General features: G+C 53.1%; 1 protein-coding gene across 5 annotated transcripts in view; it reads right to left on the bottom strand.

The window, feature by feature from the left end:
* Positions 1–762: 762 nt before the first annotated feature.
* The window catches only part of Axin2 (axin 2), a 30,542-nt gene continuing 16,722 nt past the window's right edge, over positions 763–14,582 (bottom strand). For 4 of the 5 annotated variants that reach the window (XM_058572201.1, XM_046422640.2, XM_046422639.2 and 1 more), the window contains 8 exons: positions 12,004–12,106; positions 9,519–9,659; positions 8,921–9,429; positions 8,475–8,669; positions 7,953–8,183; positions 7,297–7,392; positions 5,819–5,986; positions 763–2,257 (listed from right to left, as the gene is read on the bottom strand). In XM_058572201.1, coding sequence (XP_058428184.1) covers positions 2,131–2,257; positions 5,819–5,986; positions 7,297–7,392; positions 7,953–8,183; positions 8,475–8,669; positions 8,921–9,429; positions 9,519–9,659; positions 12,004–12,106 — 1,570 coding nt within the window. In that variant the 3' untranslated portion in view covers positions 763–2,130. The remainder of the gene's footprint in view (positions 2,258–5,818; positions 5,987–7,296; positions 7,393–7,952; positions 8,184–8,474; positions 8,670–8,920; positions 9,430–9,518; positions 9,660–12,003; positions 12,107–14,582) is intronic. The other variant, XM_058572200.1, reaches the window with a different exon arrangement.

Genomic DNA, 14,582 nt, shown 5'->3' on the forward strand with positions numbered 1-14,582 from the left:
CATAGCCAGGACTCTGGCCTTCATCTCCACCTGAGGCCAGGGGGCAGCAGGGACAAGTCACACCAGACCCACAGCAGACCCCACCTTGATGAGCGCTCAGCACAGTCCGACCCACAGAAGTCCTCTTAGTTTAAAAAAGGGTTCATCTGTAGGATTAAGAGGACTTGCTCAACGCACGGCCGGGAGGGGTGCTCAGCACGGGTGAAAGGCCACCCGTTGACTGACCTCCGTGTCCACATGAAGCACACCTCTCCCTGGCAGCACCAGCCTCGCCCCCTCTTGATTCACCTGCTGCTAGTTCCCCACACCTGGCCAGCCCAGAGAGTGATCAGATGAGGTCATTAGCCTCCCCAGAAAGGGGAGGGTGACAGGTTGGCAATGACTTCAAAGTCCCCTGGCCTCACCTGGCTATGCCACGGATACAAACCCATTTTCAGAGGGGCTCTTCACCTCTGAGACACTGAATGGAACGCAAGTACCCCTAGGAGGACCCACCTCAGTCCCTTACCACTTGCACCTGCATGGCCAGACTGCAGACACACCCCTAGCAGGGAAACTGAGTACACGTGGGGACGCCGTCATTCACACCTGCTCCCCAACAAGAAAAGCCTCGACCAGCAACCAGGAAATAAGTTTTACCAAACCTCCAGGCAGGCGCAGATCAGCTAAGGGCTCAGGTAAGGCGGGGGATGAATGGCAGATGCTCAAGTAGAAATGGTACCCAGTCCTGTTGCACCCTGGGATTCAAAGACGAGGCCAACGTTTTGAAAAATATAAAATTTTAATAAAGGCTACATCTCTTAATTACAATAATTATTGTACCAAGTAATTTTCCTTAAATGAACTCTTTATAATGCATAATTTACAGTATAAGTAGAACAAAATGCCATGACAAAAGTCATTGAGTACAAGACTTGTAATAAAAAGGCATAAAATATATTTATACATAAACCCCTTTCAAAAATTAAGGGAAGCTTGAGCCCTCAATATAGGGCGACACACAGGGGGTCCCGTGCAGGTACAGGTACTGTACTGATTCAGAGTCAAGCACTAGAGATAGTGGATTAATACTCTTTTGCCGTACACTATATACAGACGTATGGTACAGGTGACAAGGGCGGACAATGTACACATTAACTTAACACAAACCCCAACACGGTGAAGTGTTGGAGGAGAGGTGCTGCTAGGTCTCCCTGCATTTGGATTGGCAGGGTGGCGGCAGGGGTGGTTCAGGAGTTTCCTGAATGGCTGTGGTCCAAAGACTAATTGAAAAAAAATCAGAACTGTCACTTCAATACAAGCACAGCTTGAGCCACATGGCAGGGATCCCAGCAGCCCCAGCCACTGGGCCCAGGGCTGAGAGGCTAAAGATGTGGGGCCTCGGGCCCAGGGTGACTCTGGGGCCCCAACAAGGCACCCCCTCCTCCACGATGGAGCAGCCCATCCAATGTGACCACCCCCAAAAGGCGATGTCGACACACAGCCAACCCTCAAGACCTTTATGACAAAGCAGCATAGGGGTAAAAAAAAATGCACCAATTTCTGCATGTGTCAATGGTAGGGCACCATTAAAAAAAGAGAAAGAAAGAAAAAAAGATGTCCATCCTCCCCGGGAGAAAGGCAGTGCAAGGTGCAATTCCTTCTTCGCTAAGAAACCATCCGTGCACTCCCAGCTCCACTCCTAAGTGCAGACAGAACGACTGAACTTCCCCTCTCCCTTCCGTGTTTAAAGCAGCATATCCATAAACTGGGGCTGGCGGCAATCAACTGTTCAATAAATATCAGTAAGGACTCCTGTTCAGGTAAGCTACACACAGCTTCGCTCAGTTTATGGATTTCAGACCCCTAGGAAGTCATCTATGATGTATGGCAGTCTCTCCAACACAGTCAGCATCTTCAACAGCCACGAGTGGTCATGTTTTGAATAAATAGTTCAGGCTTTTCTTATCTCAGTACCCAGCTCATGAATAATGAAAATCAACCTCCCCCACCCTCCCGAAGGCGCAGTGGCCAATGCTTCCCCAGAGTTAGTCTTCTTCATTGGTTTAATTTTCCTTCAAAATGTCGTGTGGCTGTTGCTTAGGTCCAAGACAGGGCATGAGGGCCCCAGCTCCACGCTTCGCCAGAGGCTCAATCGATCCTCTCCACTTTGCCCAGAATCCTGCCCTCGTACATGGGGAGCACCGTCTCGTCGTCCCAGATCTCCTCAAACACTGCTCCGCAGGCGAACTCATCACTTGCTTTTTTGAAGTAATACCTTAAAAGGAAAACAGGAAAAGTTTGTTGAGACTGCACCTTCCGAAGGAAGAGCCGAGGTGTGCACCAGCGACAGCAGGTGTGCTGGCAAGTCGCTCTCCTCGTCTGATTAAGGGGCAGGTGGGGCGTCTGGCCAAAGGGATCAGACACCCGGGGGAGGCTGTCCCCCTCCGGGCCCGCCCCGGCCTCTCCCACCAGCGCCTCAGAGGCTGCTTGCCCAAGGCCCACGTGAAGTGGGAAGCAGAGCTGCTGCTTTCTCCCGTTTGGGGGAGGGAGAGAATGAATGGGAAGGGCAAATGCCGGGGTTTATCTGCAGTGGCAACCAGGCTCGGGGGAGGGTGTCTTTCTGACAGAACTGGACTCAGGTCCGGGTTCGGCCAGCCTAACAAGGAGCCTGCACCCACAGGCATCTGCAGAAGGCAGATTTGCAGCTGGTCCGTCAGTCCAGAGGCTGCTCGCCCTTCCCACCTCCTGGGCCCAGGGGCGATGGTCCCTGGCACAGCCATGCAGAAGGCCGGCCAGCTCTGGACTTGTCCCAGTGTCCAGAACAGAGCACTGGCCCCTCAACACCCTCCCTCTGGTCTCCATGTTCCTGCCTCCTCTCCCCTGCTCCCCCTCAAGTCAAAGAGCAGAGGCCCTTCTCTGTGCTGTTGAGTCAGGCCCTCTGGGCACTCCCAGGCCTCTTTCTCCTAAAGCTGTGTAACTGCACAAACGCGAATGGTGGCCTCTCTCTGGAAACCACTGCTGTCCTCAGCCAGGCCCTGTAGAGGAGATCAGTAAGGGCCTCTTGGTTCCCTGTTCCCAGCAAGGGAGACCCCCCTCAGGCGGTTCAATTCACCCAACCCATAAAGGCTGCTGGCAGAGGGAAGGTCACAGTCCCCTGGGAGCAGGAGCAGCCTCTAAAACATAGGATTCCTCTCAGGGTTACGGCTGGGTTTTGTTTGTTTGTTTTGCCTTTTCTCAAAACAAACAAAAAAATCAACGGCTTTGTGAAGAGCTAAACTTCTTCCTGTCTAATGAGGGTGAGCCAAAGGCTTTCTTAGGAGATAGGGTGAAGTCCAAGGGAACAGCTGGGTCCAGTCAGCGCCTCTGTTCTCAGCACTCTGGCCAGGGGGAAACGCTTCACGTTCAGGGAGCAAGTCAATACTCTTGGGGAAGCTTTCAGAGTGGAGGACCTCTCTGGCAGGGGACAGCAGAAAGTCACTCTTTCAAACAAGAGGCTCAGATCCTCTAGGTGCCCATCCCAGTCCCTCAGGCAGCCCCAGCCCTAACCGCTCCAGGTTCACCAACCTGGGCTCTCGGCACCTCTGGGCAAGCTCGCAGTGACCTTTCACACACTACAGCCTCCTCCAGAGAGAGGAGAGGCAAGGCTCCCTGGCCACCCGGGACTTCAAATGAGGGCGTTGCACTGCCCTCATTTTCTCCAAGAAACGGGCTTTTCCACTGCAACACGCTCTATGTGGCAAACTGCTTTCTTCTGACATCTGGCACCAATAGCGTCTGGCACGTCTGGAAGGACTGTTTGCTTTCTGAACCCCTGCCACGTTGAGATTACTCAACAGCCCAGGTCCCCACTCCACAGCCCCAACCTCGCTGGGCCTTTTTATTGAGGGGGGTGGGGGTGCAAATTGAGATGTTGGGGCCCACACAGCACTGGGGGTAAGGCCTGGCACTCCACCCCCGCCCCACCAGGAGGGCACTGAATCCAGCCCAGGCCCTGCAGAGATAAAGCAGCTGGGAGGACCTTCCCACAGCCTGATCCAATCAGGAAGGAATCTGAGAGGTGACCATTTGTGCAAGGCTTTGTGCACTAAAGGGGAGGCCAGGGCTTCAAAGCCAGGCTTATTAAATGTGCCTTAGGAAAAAAATCAGGGCCAGATGTGGCCGGAGTGGCTGACTGCACCTTCCCTGCAAGGCCTGCTCCGTGCTCTGTGGCTCCTCTCCCCTGAAGGTCACCTGCAGCTCACCTCAAAGTCCAGCCGAGTCAAAGCCAACATCAAAATGAATCCCTGGAGGGGCACACTTGTGTAATTAGTTTCACCTGTGTCTCCTCAAGATTAAAAGAAGCAGCAGCCAGGCCTGTTCCCTGGTCCCTTTGATAACTTTTCAGAATTGTCTCTTCCCAGGTATTAAAGGGAAAGATCTAGGCTCAGCTACACGCCCTGCTGGTCACTCACCTGCAGGGTCTCAGCCCAACCTCCATCCCCTCCCTCTCCAAAGGAATTACTGTTGGCCCCTGCCCAAACTCTCAGATGAAGATGACCGGCAAAGCCACACAGAGCCTGCTCTGGAGGGGAGGATGGCTGGACCCTGTCCAGGAGCCAAAGACCTCCCCGCCACCCCAACGCCACCCCTACAGGTTGCTAAGCCCTTCATCCCCTGGGTCTGGAGGCAGGATGTGTGTGGATGCCTGCTGTGACCCTGCACAGGGCACATAACTGAGGAGGTGGCACTCCTTCCTGGGTGCAGACGCACTAAGTGAGCACCTTCCCAGTGCCTCTGGGGTCCTAGACACAACTGAAGCAGAGCCCAGCTGTGTTCTCTTGGGAAAAAGACCATGGACCAAGGGCAGAGAGCTCTGCAGAATCTGCTCTCATTAAGAGGAGACAAGTGAGAGATGGTCCAGGGTTGGCCCCCACTCTCCTCAGCTCCCGAACCCTCTCAAGGGCCCAGCAAGTTCAGTGTGGCCTTCCCCAGGGCACTTCCACTCTGCAGATGAGGAAAGGAGGCCAGAAGTTAGGTTCCCATCCAAGGCCCAACAGGGAGAAGGCGTGAGACCCCAGCAGGAAGGGTGGCCAGCCCTGTTCACCTGTGCCCACCCACACACCCATTCCTTCCTCCTTGACCTACGGACTCTTCCTTCCATGGTCTTGGCCCTTCTCTTGAGCTTCTAATGTGGAGACCTCTCTAACCCAAGCCACCAAGAGGGGTGCTTTCAGGTTCTCCTTCGCAATCACTCTGCCCCACACCCGCAAGGTCCCTCATGTCAGGCAGAGCCTCCACCCCAGCGACAAGCCCCGGCTCTCCTGAGGAAGCAAACTGCTGCCCCCCGCCTTTTTTTTTTAGAGAGAGAGAGAGAGAGAGAGAGAGATTTAATATTTATTTTTTAGTTTTCGGCGGACACAACATTTGTTTGATGTGGTGCTGAGGATCGAACCCAGGCCGCACGCATGCCAGGTGAGCGCGCTACCACCTGAGCCACATCCCAGCCCACTGCTGCCCTTGTCTCCCCAGTCCGTTCCCTTGGAGGAAAAAGCCCAGTCAGGTCCCCAGAGAACCCCAAAGCAGCCTCCCTCTTTTGGCTACTGCTACCACTGGGGGCGTGTGTGTGTGTGTGTGTGTGTGTGTGTGTGTGTGAGAGAGAGACAGAGAGAGAGACAGAGAGAGACAGAGACAGAGAGAGAGAAGGAACCAAAAAGCCAGCAGCCCCTGGAAGGGCCTCCCTCTGAGCCGTCCCTCCTGCCCCGCCCAGGCCTGCCCAGGCCAGGGTAGCTGCTCCAGCCTCTGGCTCTGGGTTCTGAGCAAACAAACTCTAGAGCAAAAAAAGCCACAGGACTCTTACCTATAATTTCCCTTCTTGCTGAGCTGCTCTTTAAAGTGGCCCAGGGTCAAGCTCTGAGCCTTCAGCATCCTCCTGTACGGGATTTCTTCTCCACAGAAAAAGTAAGTAACAACCAACTCACTGGCCTGGAGCGCATGGACTCCTGCCAGTTTCTTTGGCTCTTTGTGACTGAAAATAAGACGAAGTGCAGAAAGCTTAGCATCTCAAAACAGACACACGTTTAAAGACACGCCACGCATACCGAGGCAGGACAGGGTGTCCTGACACTGAGGCGGAGCGCAGGGCCCTCCTGTCAGAGGTGGCCGCCTCTGGTGGACACACAGTCCAGAATCACATGATCTGCACAGAGCATGCAGGAAAGGAGTTTACCGTCCAGCTGTAAAATTGGTTATCATCTTCCTCAATGCCACATGGAGGGACTCCATGCAGGTTAGTGCAAATGGGGGGTTTGCCAATGAAGGCAAGAGAGAGGAGAAAGAATCGGAGCTACTAGGCTCATCCCCATTAGGGAATGCTGGGAGGTGAACCTCCAGGGGTGGCTTCCACCTGAAGCCCACCTAGCGTTCTGACAGAAAAAATACAACTAAGGTAGCCCAGTCATTTCATCAATCCCATTTATCCCAAGGTTTTGTAATTTTAAAAGTAACAACAACAACAATAATGATACTAATAATAGGCTGCTGGTGCCAGACAGCTGGTAGCCGTAAGGCCAACCAATGACAACAATGGGTGGGTCCAGGAAGATGACTTATTCAGGACTTCAAATGCCCACTGCTCAGGATGAAGAAGTCTAAGAAATAAAACTGAGCCAGACTTCTCATTCTACTCTTACTGAAAAGGATCATGGCTCAATTTTGGAGAAGACCACATAAAACAAAAAGATGCTCTTGTCAGTTATCTGCAACAGTAAAGAACCTCTCTCCTGCTCAAGGATGACACGAGATGTTTCTCATACCACTAACTTACAAGTTCAATGGGACAACTTTGCTTCTACCCATGTGCTAAGGGCTTCAGGTCCTAGCTGTTCATTCCTGTGAGACCCAGAAACCTGTGTTGTGATGCAGTTCTTAGTACTGACATGTTTTCCGGGATCCTCACTGAGTGCAACATCTCTATTTACTGTTGCTCATCACTGGTGTTAAAATCAAGATGATTTTATATGCTGAAAAGAGTTTTACAAAAAAGTGATTCCAGCCGGACATGGTAGTGGTACACACCTGTAAACCCATGACTTGAGAGGCTGAGGCAGGAAGATTCCAAGTTTGAGGTCAGCCTCAGTAACTTAGTGAGGCCCTAAGCAACTTAATGAGACCCTGTCTCAAAAAGTAAAAAGGGCTAGGGATATCGCTCAGTGGTTAAGCACCCCTGGGTTCAATCCCCAGTACCAAAAAAAAAAAAAAAAAGTAATTCCAGATAACAAGTACCCGGAAATGAAAGCTACTCAGCACATCTCAGTAATGCTGGGTAAAGACACTCACTCTTCTGGAGCCAGGCTTGGGTTGGAGAAGGGCATGGCTCCTGCCTGACCAGTGGCCAAGTGGTTCCTGTCTCTCTGCTGACTGGCCACACAGCACCTAAGGACACAGCCAGGGCAAAGGCATTATGAGATGCACAGCTGTCCCCAGGGCAATTGAAAACAGAGAGAAAATTACTCTCCTTGGTCTCCTGAAGAAACATGTGCCCAACCTCCATCCCTGTGACATCCAACCAAGGCCCTATGTTAACAGGGGCTACAGGAGGCCTGCAATGTCTATCAGAACAGCCATCCTGAACCCCAGGGAGCCCAGGACAGGGCCAGTCATGGCTACTTACACATTCATCTAACCCACCTTAAATGATCAAGAGACATTCATAAGCAATGGGATTTGTAAGGATATGCTGAAACTCACCCTCCCGCTCCTAGGTGTGACTTGCCCAGCAAACAGATCCTGCTTTAACTGGCAGAATGATCATAACTAAACAAGCAATTTCTAGAGGGTAGAAAGGAGGCTCTTACTCAGCCCCAAGCAATCCTTCCCCCCACAGGAGGGCCTGAAACACAGGTAGCCAAGAAGGGCCCTCCCATCAGCAACAGGCCACGTCTCCACCTCAAAACCCAACCCCTGCCTCAACCTCCAAGGCCCCTTGCACTCACCTCTGCTTTGGGGGCTTCGATACCTCTGCCAGCCTGCGGCAGGCCTCCTCTAGCTGTGCCAGAGTGTTGGGTGGTGTCAAGGGAGGCATTGCAGGGTCCTGGGTAAAGGGATGGGGGCGGGGAGCCGGCCGGGGGTGGCCGCTGCCACCCCACAGATGGTGCCGGCTGACTCGTTCACCTGAGGACCCACGGGCAGACTCCAGTGGGTAGGCCTTTTTTGTGCTTTGGGCACTAAGCAAGGAATAAGAGAAAGAAAGAAAAAAGAAAGAGAAATTAGGTTAGAAAAACTGGAAAATGTGACTTCAATAGAAACTTGTGTATTCTGCTGAGAGAGGGAGAAGAAGAAAATAACTCTACCATAACACCAACACGGGTCATTGCCAAAACATAACATTTTTGTGGTCTGCCCAGTCCAATGTCTAATATTAAGAGGGCAGGAGCAAACAGTCACATTTGTTTTCCCCACTTCAAAAATAGCCATCCCCACAATACCTCCGCACGGAGGCGGCTGCCCGTGTTTACCTATGGGGCTTGGGCTTGCTCTGCCGCTCACTCTCCAGCATCCACTGCCAGACATCCTGCGACCTGTCTCCTTCCTCCCCAGGAAGCTGCAAGGCCCCAGCTCCACCAGGGGCCCCTCCTTCCCTGGAGGGCAGGGCCAGGCCCGGCTCCGTGCCTTTCCCGGTTCGTTTGGGCAAGGTACTGCCTCTGCTGCCACTGTGGAGAACCAAGAGCCACACTCAACCCAGCCAGCCAGTTAAGTCTCCAGGACTCTGCACCAGGCAGTCAGCAGATACAGTGCGAGGAGGAAAGACGGCCCATGCACCTGCCACCTGCCACCCTGCAGCCGCCTCTGCCCACCTCCCAGAAGCCAAGTGTCCAGGACCTTGGACCCCACCTCCTACCCGTCCAGTGCCTGGGCTGACAGGGAAGCTCCACCCAGGACATACTGGACTCCTGACACTCACCCAAACTGCTCCCCGGGGATGGGCTCTGGGGCCTTGGGGTGGCTCTTGCATTTTGCGTAGCAGTAATACTCGGTGCCCCCAGGGCAGAGGCAGCGCACCCTCTGTGTGGCCTCTGCCTCGATCTCCTCCTTGGTCTTGGGGATGGCATGGTGATGGATGTAGTGGTGGTGGACATGCTTCGTCGTCTGTTTGGTTGTGAAGCCCTTGCTGCCGACCAGTGGGCAAGCAGCTATGGGGGGCAGCTTGCCCCCAGGCGGGAGGAGGGAGTGGTACTGCTGCTGGTGGTGGTGGTGGTGGTGGTGGAGGTCGGGGGAGCGCGAGCGCGGGCTGTGGCGGCCCATGCCGGGTGACTGGCAGCCAGGGGTCTTGAGGACTCTAGACAGGTGGTCGTCCAGAATCGTCTGTGGGTCTTCCTCGTAGCTGCCAGAGGGCAGGAGGGACAGGGGGTGCTGGGCAGGCGCCCCCTCCCGCGAGCTCAGCACCGGCTCGGACCCCTCCTTCTCTTCGTCCTGGAAGGGGAGGCAGCAGAGGGGAGGTGACCCAGGTGGCAGGTGGGGCCCCAGGCCCAGGCTCTCACCCACGCGGGGCGCCACGCTACCTCGCGGATCTGCCGCAGCCTCTCCTCCAGGCTGTGGCGGCTCTCCAGCTCCAGCTTCAGCTTCTCCAGCCTCGAGATGAGCTCAGCCGCGAAGGCGGCAGGTTCCACGGGCGTCATCTCCTTGGGCAGGCGGTGGGTTCTCTAAGGAGGCGGGGGAAGGGACGGACAGGCACGCTTAGCGGCCAGGAGGGCACAGGCGGTGGGCCCTGGTCGCAGCGGGGCCAGGGAAGTGCCTCGTCCCCACGTCTGGGTGCAGAGCGGTTGGCGAGGCGGCCTGGGCTGCTCGGGATTTTTATGTGCGGGCGCCGCGGCCTCATGGAGAGCCATGGTGCCCGCCAGCGTTCGCCTTGGGCAGGAGCAGTTGGTCGCACTCCGAGAGGCCCTGCTTGTTCTCTCTGTAGTACAACCAGCCCATCAGTAGCTACTCTGAAGTAGAGAATCTTCAAAGACTGTTGTCAAACATCAAAAAAAAAGCAGCCCTCTGAGGTGGGGAGGGGAGAGAAACCAACTCAAGGAATAAAAAGTAGAGGCTAAACAGACAGGGAGTTGGAAATTAAAAAAGTAAGATTGGAAAGGAGGTGGGGGGGGGAAGGGGAAAAAAAGAGTCCAGCGGCCCCAGATCAGAGAAGAAGTGGTAATTTATTTCCTGGCCGCACACTGCGCACCTTTGAGGTGGTGTTGTCTCGACACTGTCCTGGATCTCCCCGTTTTTCTCCTCCCCTCCTCCCTATCTCTTTGTACAGAAAATGAAGAAAGCTGCTGCAGGCGAGGAGCAGAACACTGCTGAGCCCGGCTGCCTGAAGCTGATCTATCAAGGGAAAAGGGAACATCTCCAAATCAAGTGCAGAATACAAAAAGGCACCGAGAACGCCTGCCAAAAGCAGCAAACAGAGAGGACCCCCACCGCCCAGCTTTCTGTCCTTTCTCTGTCATCTTGCTCCCCCCACCACACCCCCCACCTCTCCACTTGTTCTAACCCCTTCTTCCTCATCTCCCTCTTGCTCTGCCGGCTTCTTTGGGGTGGGGGAGCAGAAGGCCAACTTGCAAAAAAAGGCCAGCATCTCCCCAGCGGAAGAAACGGGCCTTGCCACGGCAACCACTTAGCTTCAGAAACTGAAAGGCCCCCGGGTAGATGGCCATTCTCACCAAGGCGGGCTCCACGCAGCCCAGCCCCCATCAGAGTCAGGCCTGGTGGAAGAAGTCGATTTGCACACCCCAGGACAAAAATCATCTAATTTACAAGCCTGGGCAAGAGAACTTTCCATTGTTAACATACATGCCACCACCACCCCAGTCAGAAATATCTGTCATCCACATTACTGCATGGGCAAAAAGGGAATTCTGGAGCACACCCACCCCCCCACCCCAATTAATTAAGTGTTCTGATTTTAAGACAAAGTAAGTCTGCCCTTGTCTGTGACAAGTGTTCAGAGGAGAGCTGTGGTCTGCACTGATGCAACTTAGGATTAGCACTGGATGTGCTAATTTTCTAAATACCACATAGCCAGACAGACCAACTGGACTCTGAAGCTGGCAGATACCTGCTATAGGTTGGGTGCTCTCTTCCCTTCCCTGAGGAAGGGTGTCCTTGCATCCTGGATCTCAGGACATTCTGAGAGGCATATCCCTGAAATGGGATACTTAAGGGGTAGCTCTGGAATTCAGGGGGCCATGTACCAACGGCTTTCAGGGGCATGTAAATAAAAGGAAGGTTCCAGAGAAATCCTTTACCCACTACCTTAATCATAGGAAGAAGTTGCTCATGGGACCCTCATCCTCCAAACACTTCATTCCTTCACATTTGTCTGGCAGAGACTCATCAGCAGGTACTAACCCAGCTTCTGAGGTTTGAAACAGGTACGAGAGAACAGCTGACTTCCAGGGCTTCAGAAGTTAGTAAGGGAAATGGCCAAATAGATAAATGGGTCACTGAAATGACTGAGCCATGCATCAATGCAATAAGAAGTCCCAGGGACAGGGCTTTCCTTCCAAAGGAGCAGATTCCTCTAAACTCCCCATTCGTGCACTCAATCAAGTATTCACTGAGCACCTGCTATGTTTCAGGAAACCTTGTTAGTCTGAATACAGAGTGCACAAAACTCCCTGCCCTCAGCAGGCTTCCATTTGTGTGGGAGTGCAAAGGACTTCATCGTGCAGTCATCTCCTGGCATTGCTTAGTTTCTGGAAAGGAGCTAATCTGGTTTCTTTCTCATAGGGAACTTTCCCTTTTGCAATTCAGAAAATGTAAAAAGAGATTCAAAACGTAAGTCATCTTGAACCTCATCACTACCTCACTGACACCACACCCCACAGAACCATGTTCTGCCTCTCGTGCTGCTCTTCCTCTCTCTCTTTCCCCTAAGGGACCTTAAGTACAGCTCTTCCTCTCCTGTACCTCCCCACCCCACTTCCCATCCTTTTCTTCAGGACTCGGCTCTGGAGAAAACTGCACCTCCCCACCTCCCCCCCTGAAATCTGCACTCACCGGGAAATGAGGTAGGGACACCTGGCCATTGGCCTTCACACTGCGATGCATTTCTCTCTGGAGCTGTTTCTTACTCCCCATACGGTAAGGAGGGATTCCATCTCTAAGGAAAAGAAAAGGACATGATCCACTGGCTCACAGGGATTACTGCAGCACATGCGCTGACTTACACATGCTGTCCAGAGACCCCACCAGAGCACAGGGCCACACACTTCCACAGGAGAGCGCCACACACTGCCAGACCTGATCAGTGTCCCCATGGGGAAAGAGCCACCCAAGATCAAGTTGCCAAACCAACTCTAAATCCTGCCCATCAATCATCACTGGGAATCTGGCCCCCTCGCAGATGCAGAAGCATCAACTTGAAAGGAGCTTAGGAAGTTCATTTCTCAGGCGGCTGTCTCAGAACTGGTGTGTCCTCCAGCCAACCCAATACAGAGCAAAGGCTTTCCTATTTTCAGGTGCCCCAAACAGAAGATTCTCAGGCCCCTTTGGTTCTCCCAATAGCCTGTTATTATTCCAATTTAGGAAAACAGAGCATTACAGATGGTGCTAGAGCAAAAGGTTGGAGGGATGGGAACCAAACCCACAGAGGATAACCCAGGCATTACTGAAGGTGTGCATAATCTCCAGCAGTCAACTTCTCAATCATTCCCAAAGTCCTTCTTTTGATAAATCACCCTATGATTTCCCTTGGCTCCAACGCCCGCTCCATAAACAAATCGGGGCATAATTTGGGAAAGGAAGTCCTTCTTGAAAGGAGACCTTAGGGCAACCTGAAGGAATTATGGGCCCGTAAGTCCATCAATCTATTTAAAAACAAGAAAACACTAGCAAATGTAAGAATTTTTAAAAAGAAAGCCTCCACTCAAGCTAGCAGACACTAAACAATGACCCAGAGTTGCTATAATTCTTTTTAGAAAAGCATTTCATTTCATTCTTGAAAGTAGTAGAATGGTTAAGGAGTGACTCTGTGTGCCACCCACCGCCCCCACCATTTATGTGCCTCCCAGAGGCCACTTATTTACCAAGCTGCCCGCTCAGGGGCTGGAGATGCTGGAGTCAGGTTCAGACCATCTCCCTCTCCCTGGTGCTCTGTTCATCATGCGGTGAAAGGAAGGAAGACATCTTTGGTGCATCAGCAGTGCTGACCACGAACAAGGCCTGAGGACACCAAGGGAGCACCAGGAGGAACTGGGTGACCTGTGGCTCCTTATCTGTGATGCCCCAGCATCCTAAGTGATGCTTTTCCCCAAGTTGGCTGACCTAGGCCACAAAACAGGGCCACTGAGGGAACGATGGAGAGTGCGCTAGAGCAACAGGCCAATCTAGGCGAGCCACACCAGGGCTGGAGGGTGCACCAAGGGGATCACTGGGGGGTGGGGGGTGGCAAGAACTTCCAAGTGTGAGTCATAGCCCCCGAGAAAGGGGAAAGGGCAGCAAGCAGAGAGTGAGCGCTGTGGCAGGGGCAAGCTGGCTGACCAGCGCCCATGAGAAGCAGGTCTCCCAGTCAGCTAGCTACTCACTGAGGCCTGCACTTGACCAGGCCCTTGGAGGGCAGAGTAGGACATAGGGCTCTAAGTCCAGCACCTTTCTGAGTCACCTGAAACTAACTTATTGTCTGCCAGTCACAGGAGAAGACTGGACCCCGTGAGCACACCTAGCTTGATAGGAACCAGCTCCCTCCCCAGGCAACTGACTGCAACCTAAGGCCATCAGCTCCCACAAACTGAGTTCCTACTGGGGGTCAGATGCTGGCTGAAACATCTGACAAATCATCGGACTTCCTTCTCACAAGAACCTTAATAAAGCCCGGCGCGGTGGCACACTCCTGTAATCCCAGGGCTCGGAAGGCTGAGGCAGGAGGCTCATGAGCTCAAAGCCAGCTTCAGCAAAAGCGAAGCAACTCAGCGAGACCCTGTCTCTGAATAAAACAGAAAATAGGGCTGGGGATGTGGCTCAGTGGTTGAGTGCCCCCGAGTTCAATCCTCAGTACCAAAAGGAAAAAAAAAAAAAAAAGAACCTTAATGAACACACATTCTACAGGTGACCAGGAATAATAATTTGCCTGAAGTCATAGTCAGTAGCTGTTAGACCCAGGACCAAATTAAAGCCATTGCTGAACTCCAAAACAGGTGTCCATAACTCAGCAGCCCTCCCTTAAGGCCATCATCACTCCAGATGCCACTCCCAGCCCACCAGAAGAGCAGAACCTCCAGAGGGTCTGAATGTAGTGGTGCCATTTCCTAACCCCAAGGAGTCACTGGACATCCTGAAAGAAAAGAGAAAATTTGAGGAAGGTTCTAAAAGGTCCTCTCTACAACTTAATACTCCCTGGTCTGGGAATGTGGGTGGTGGAGGTGATCCCACCAATTAATCCTTCCTTTCACCGCATGATGAACAGAGCACCGGGGAGAGGGAGACGGTCTGAACCTGACTCCAGCATCTCCAGCCCCTGAGCGGGCAGCTTGGTAAATAAGTGGCCTCTGGGAGGCACATGCTGGTCTAATCCACTTGCACTGTCTAGGGCTGCAGGTGGTGTTCATGGCCCTCTCCTGACCAGCTCCCCACCTTCAGAG

The sequence above is a fragment of the Marmota monax genome, unplaced genomic scaffold (assembly GCF_021218885.2).
Source record: "Marmota monax isolate L192 unplaced genomic scaffold, Marmota_monax_Labrador192_F-V1.1 WCK01_AAM20220418_F8-fsc00173, whole genome shotgun sequence".
NCBI lineage: Eukaryota > Metazoa > Chordata > Mammalia > Rodentia > Sciuridae > Marmota > Marmota monax.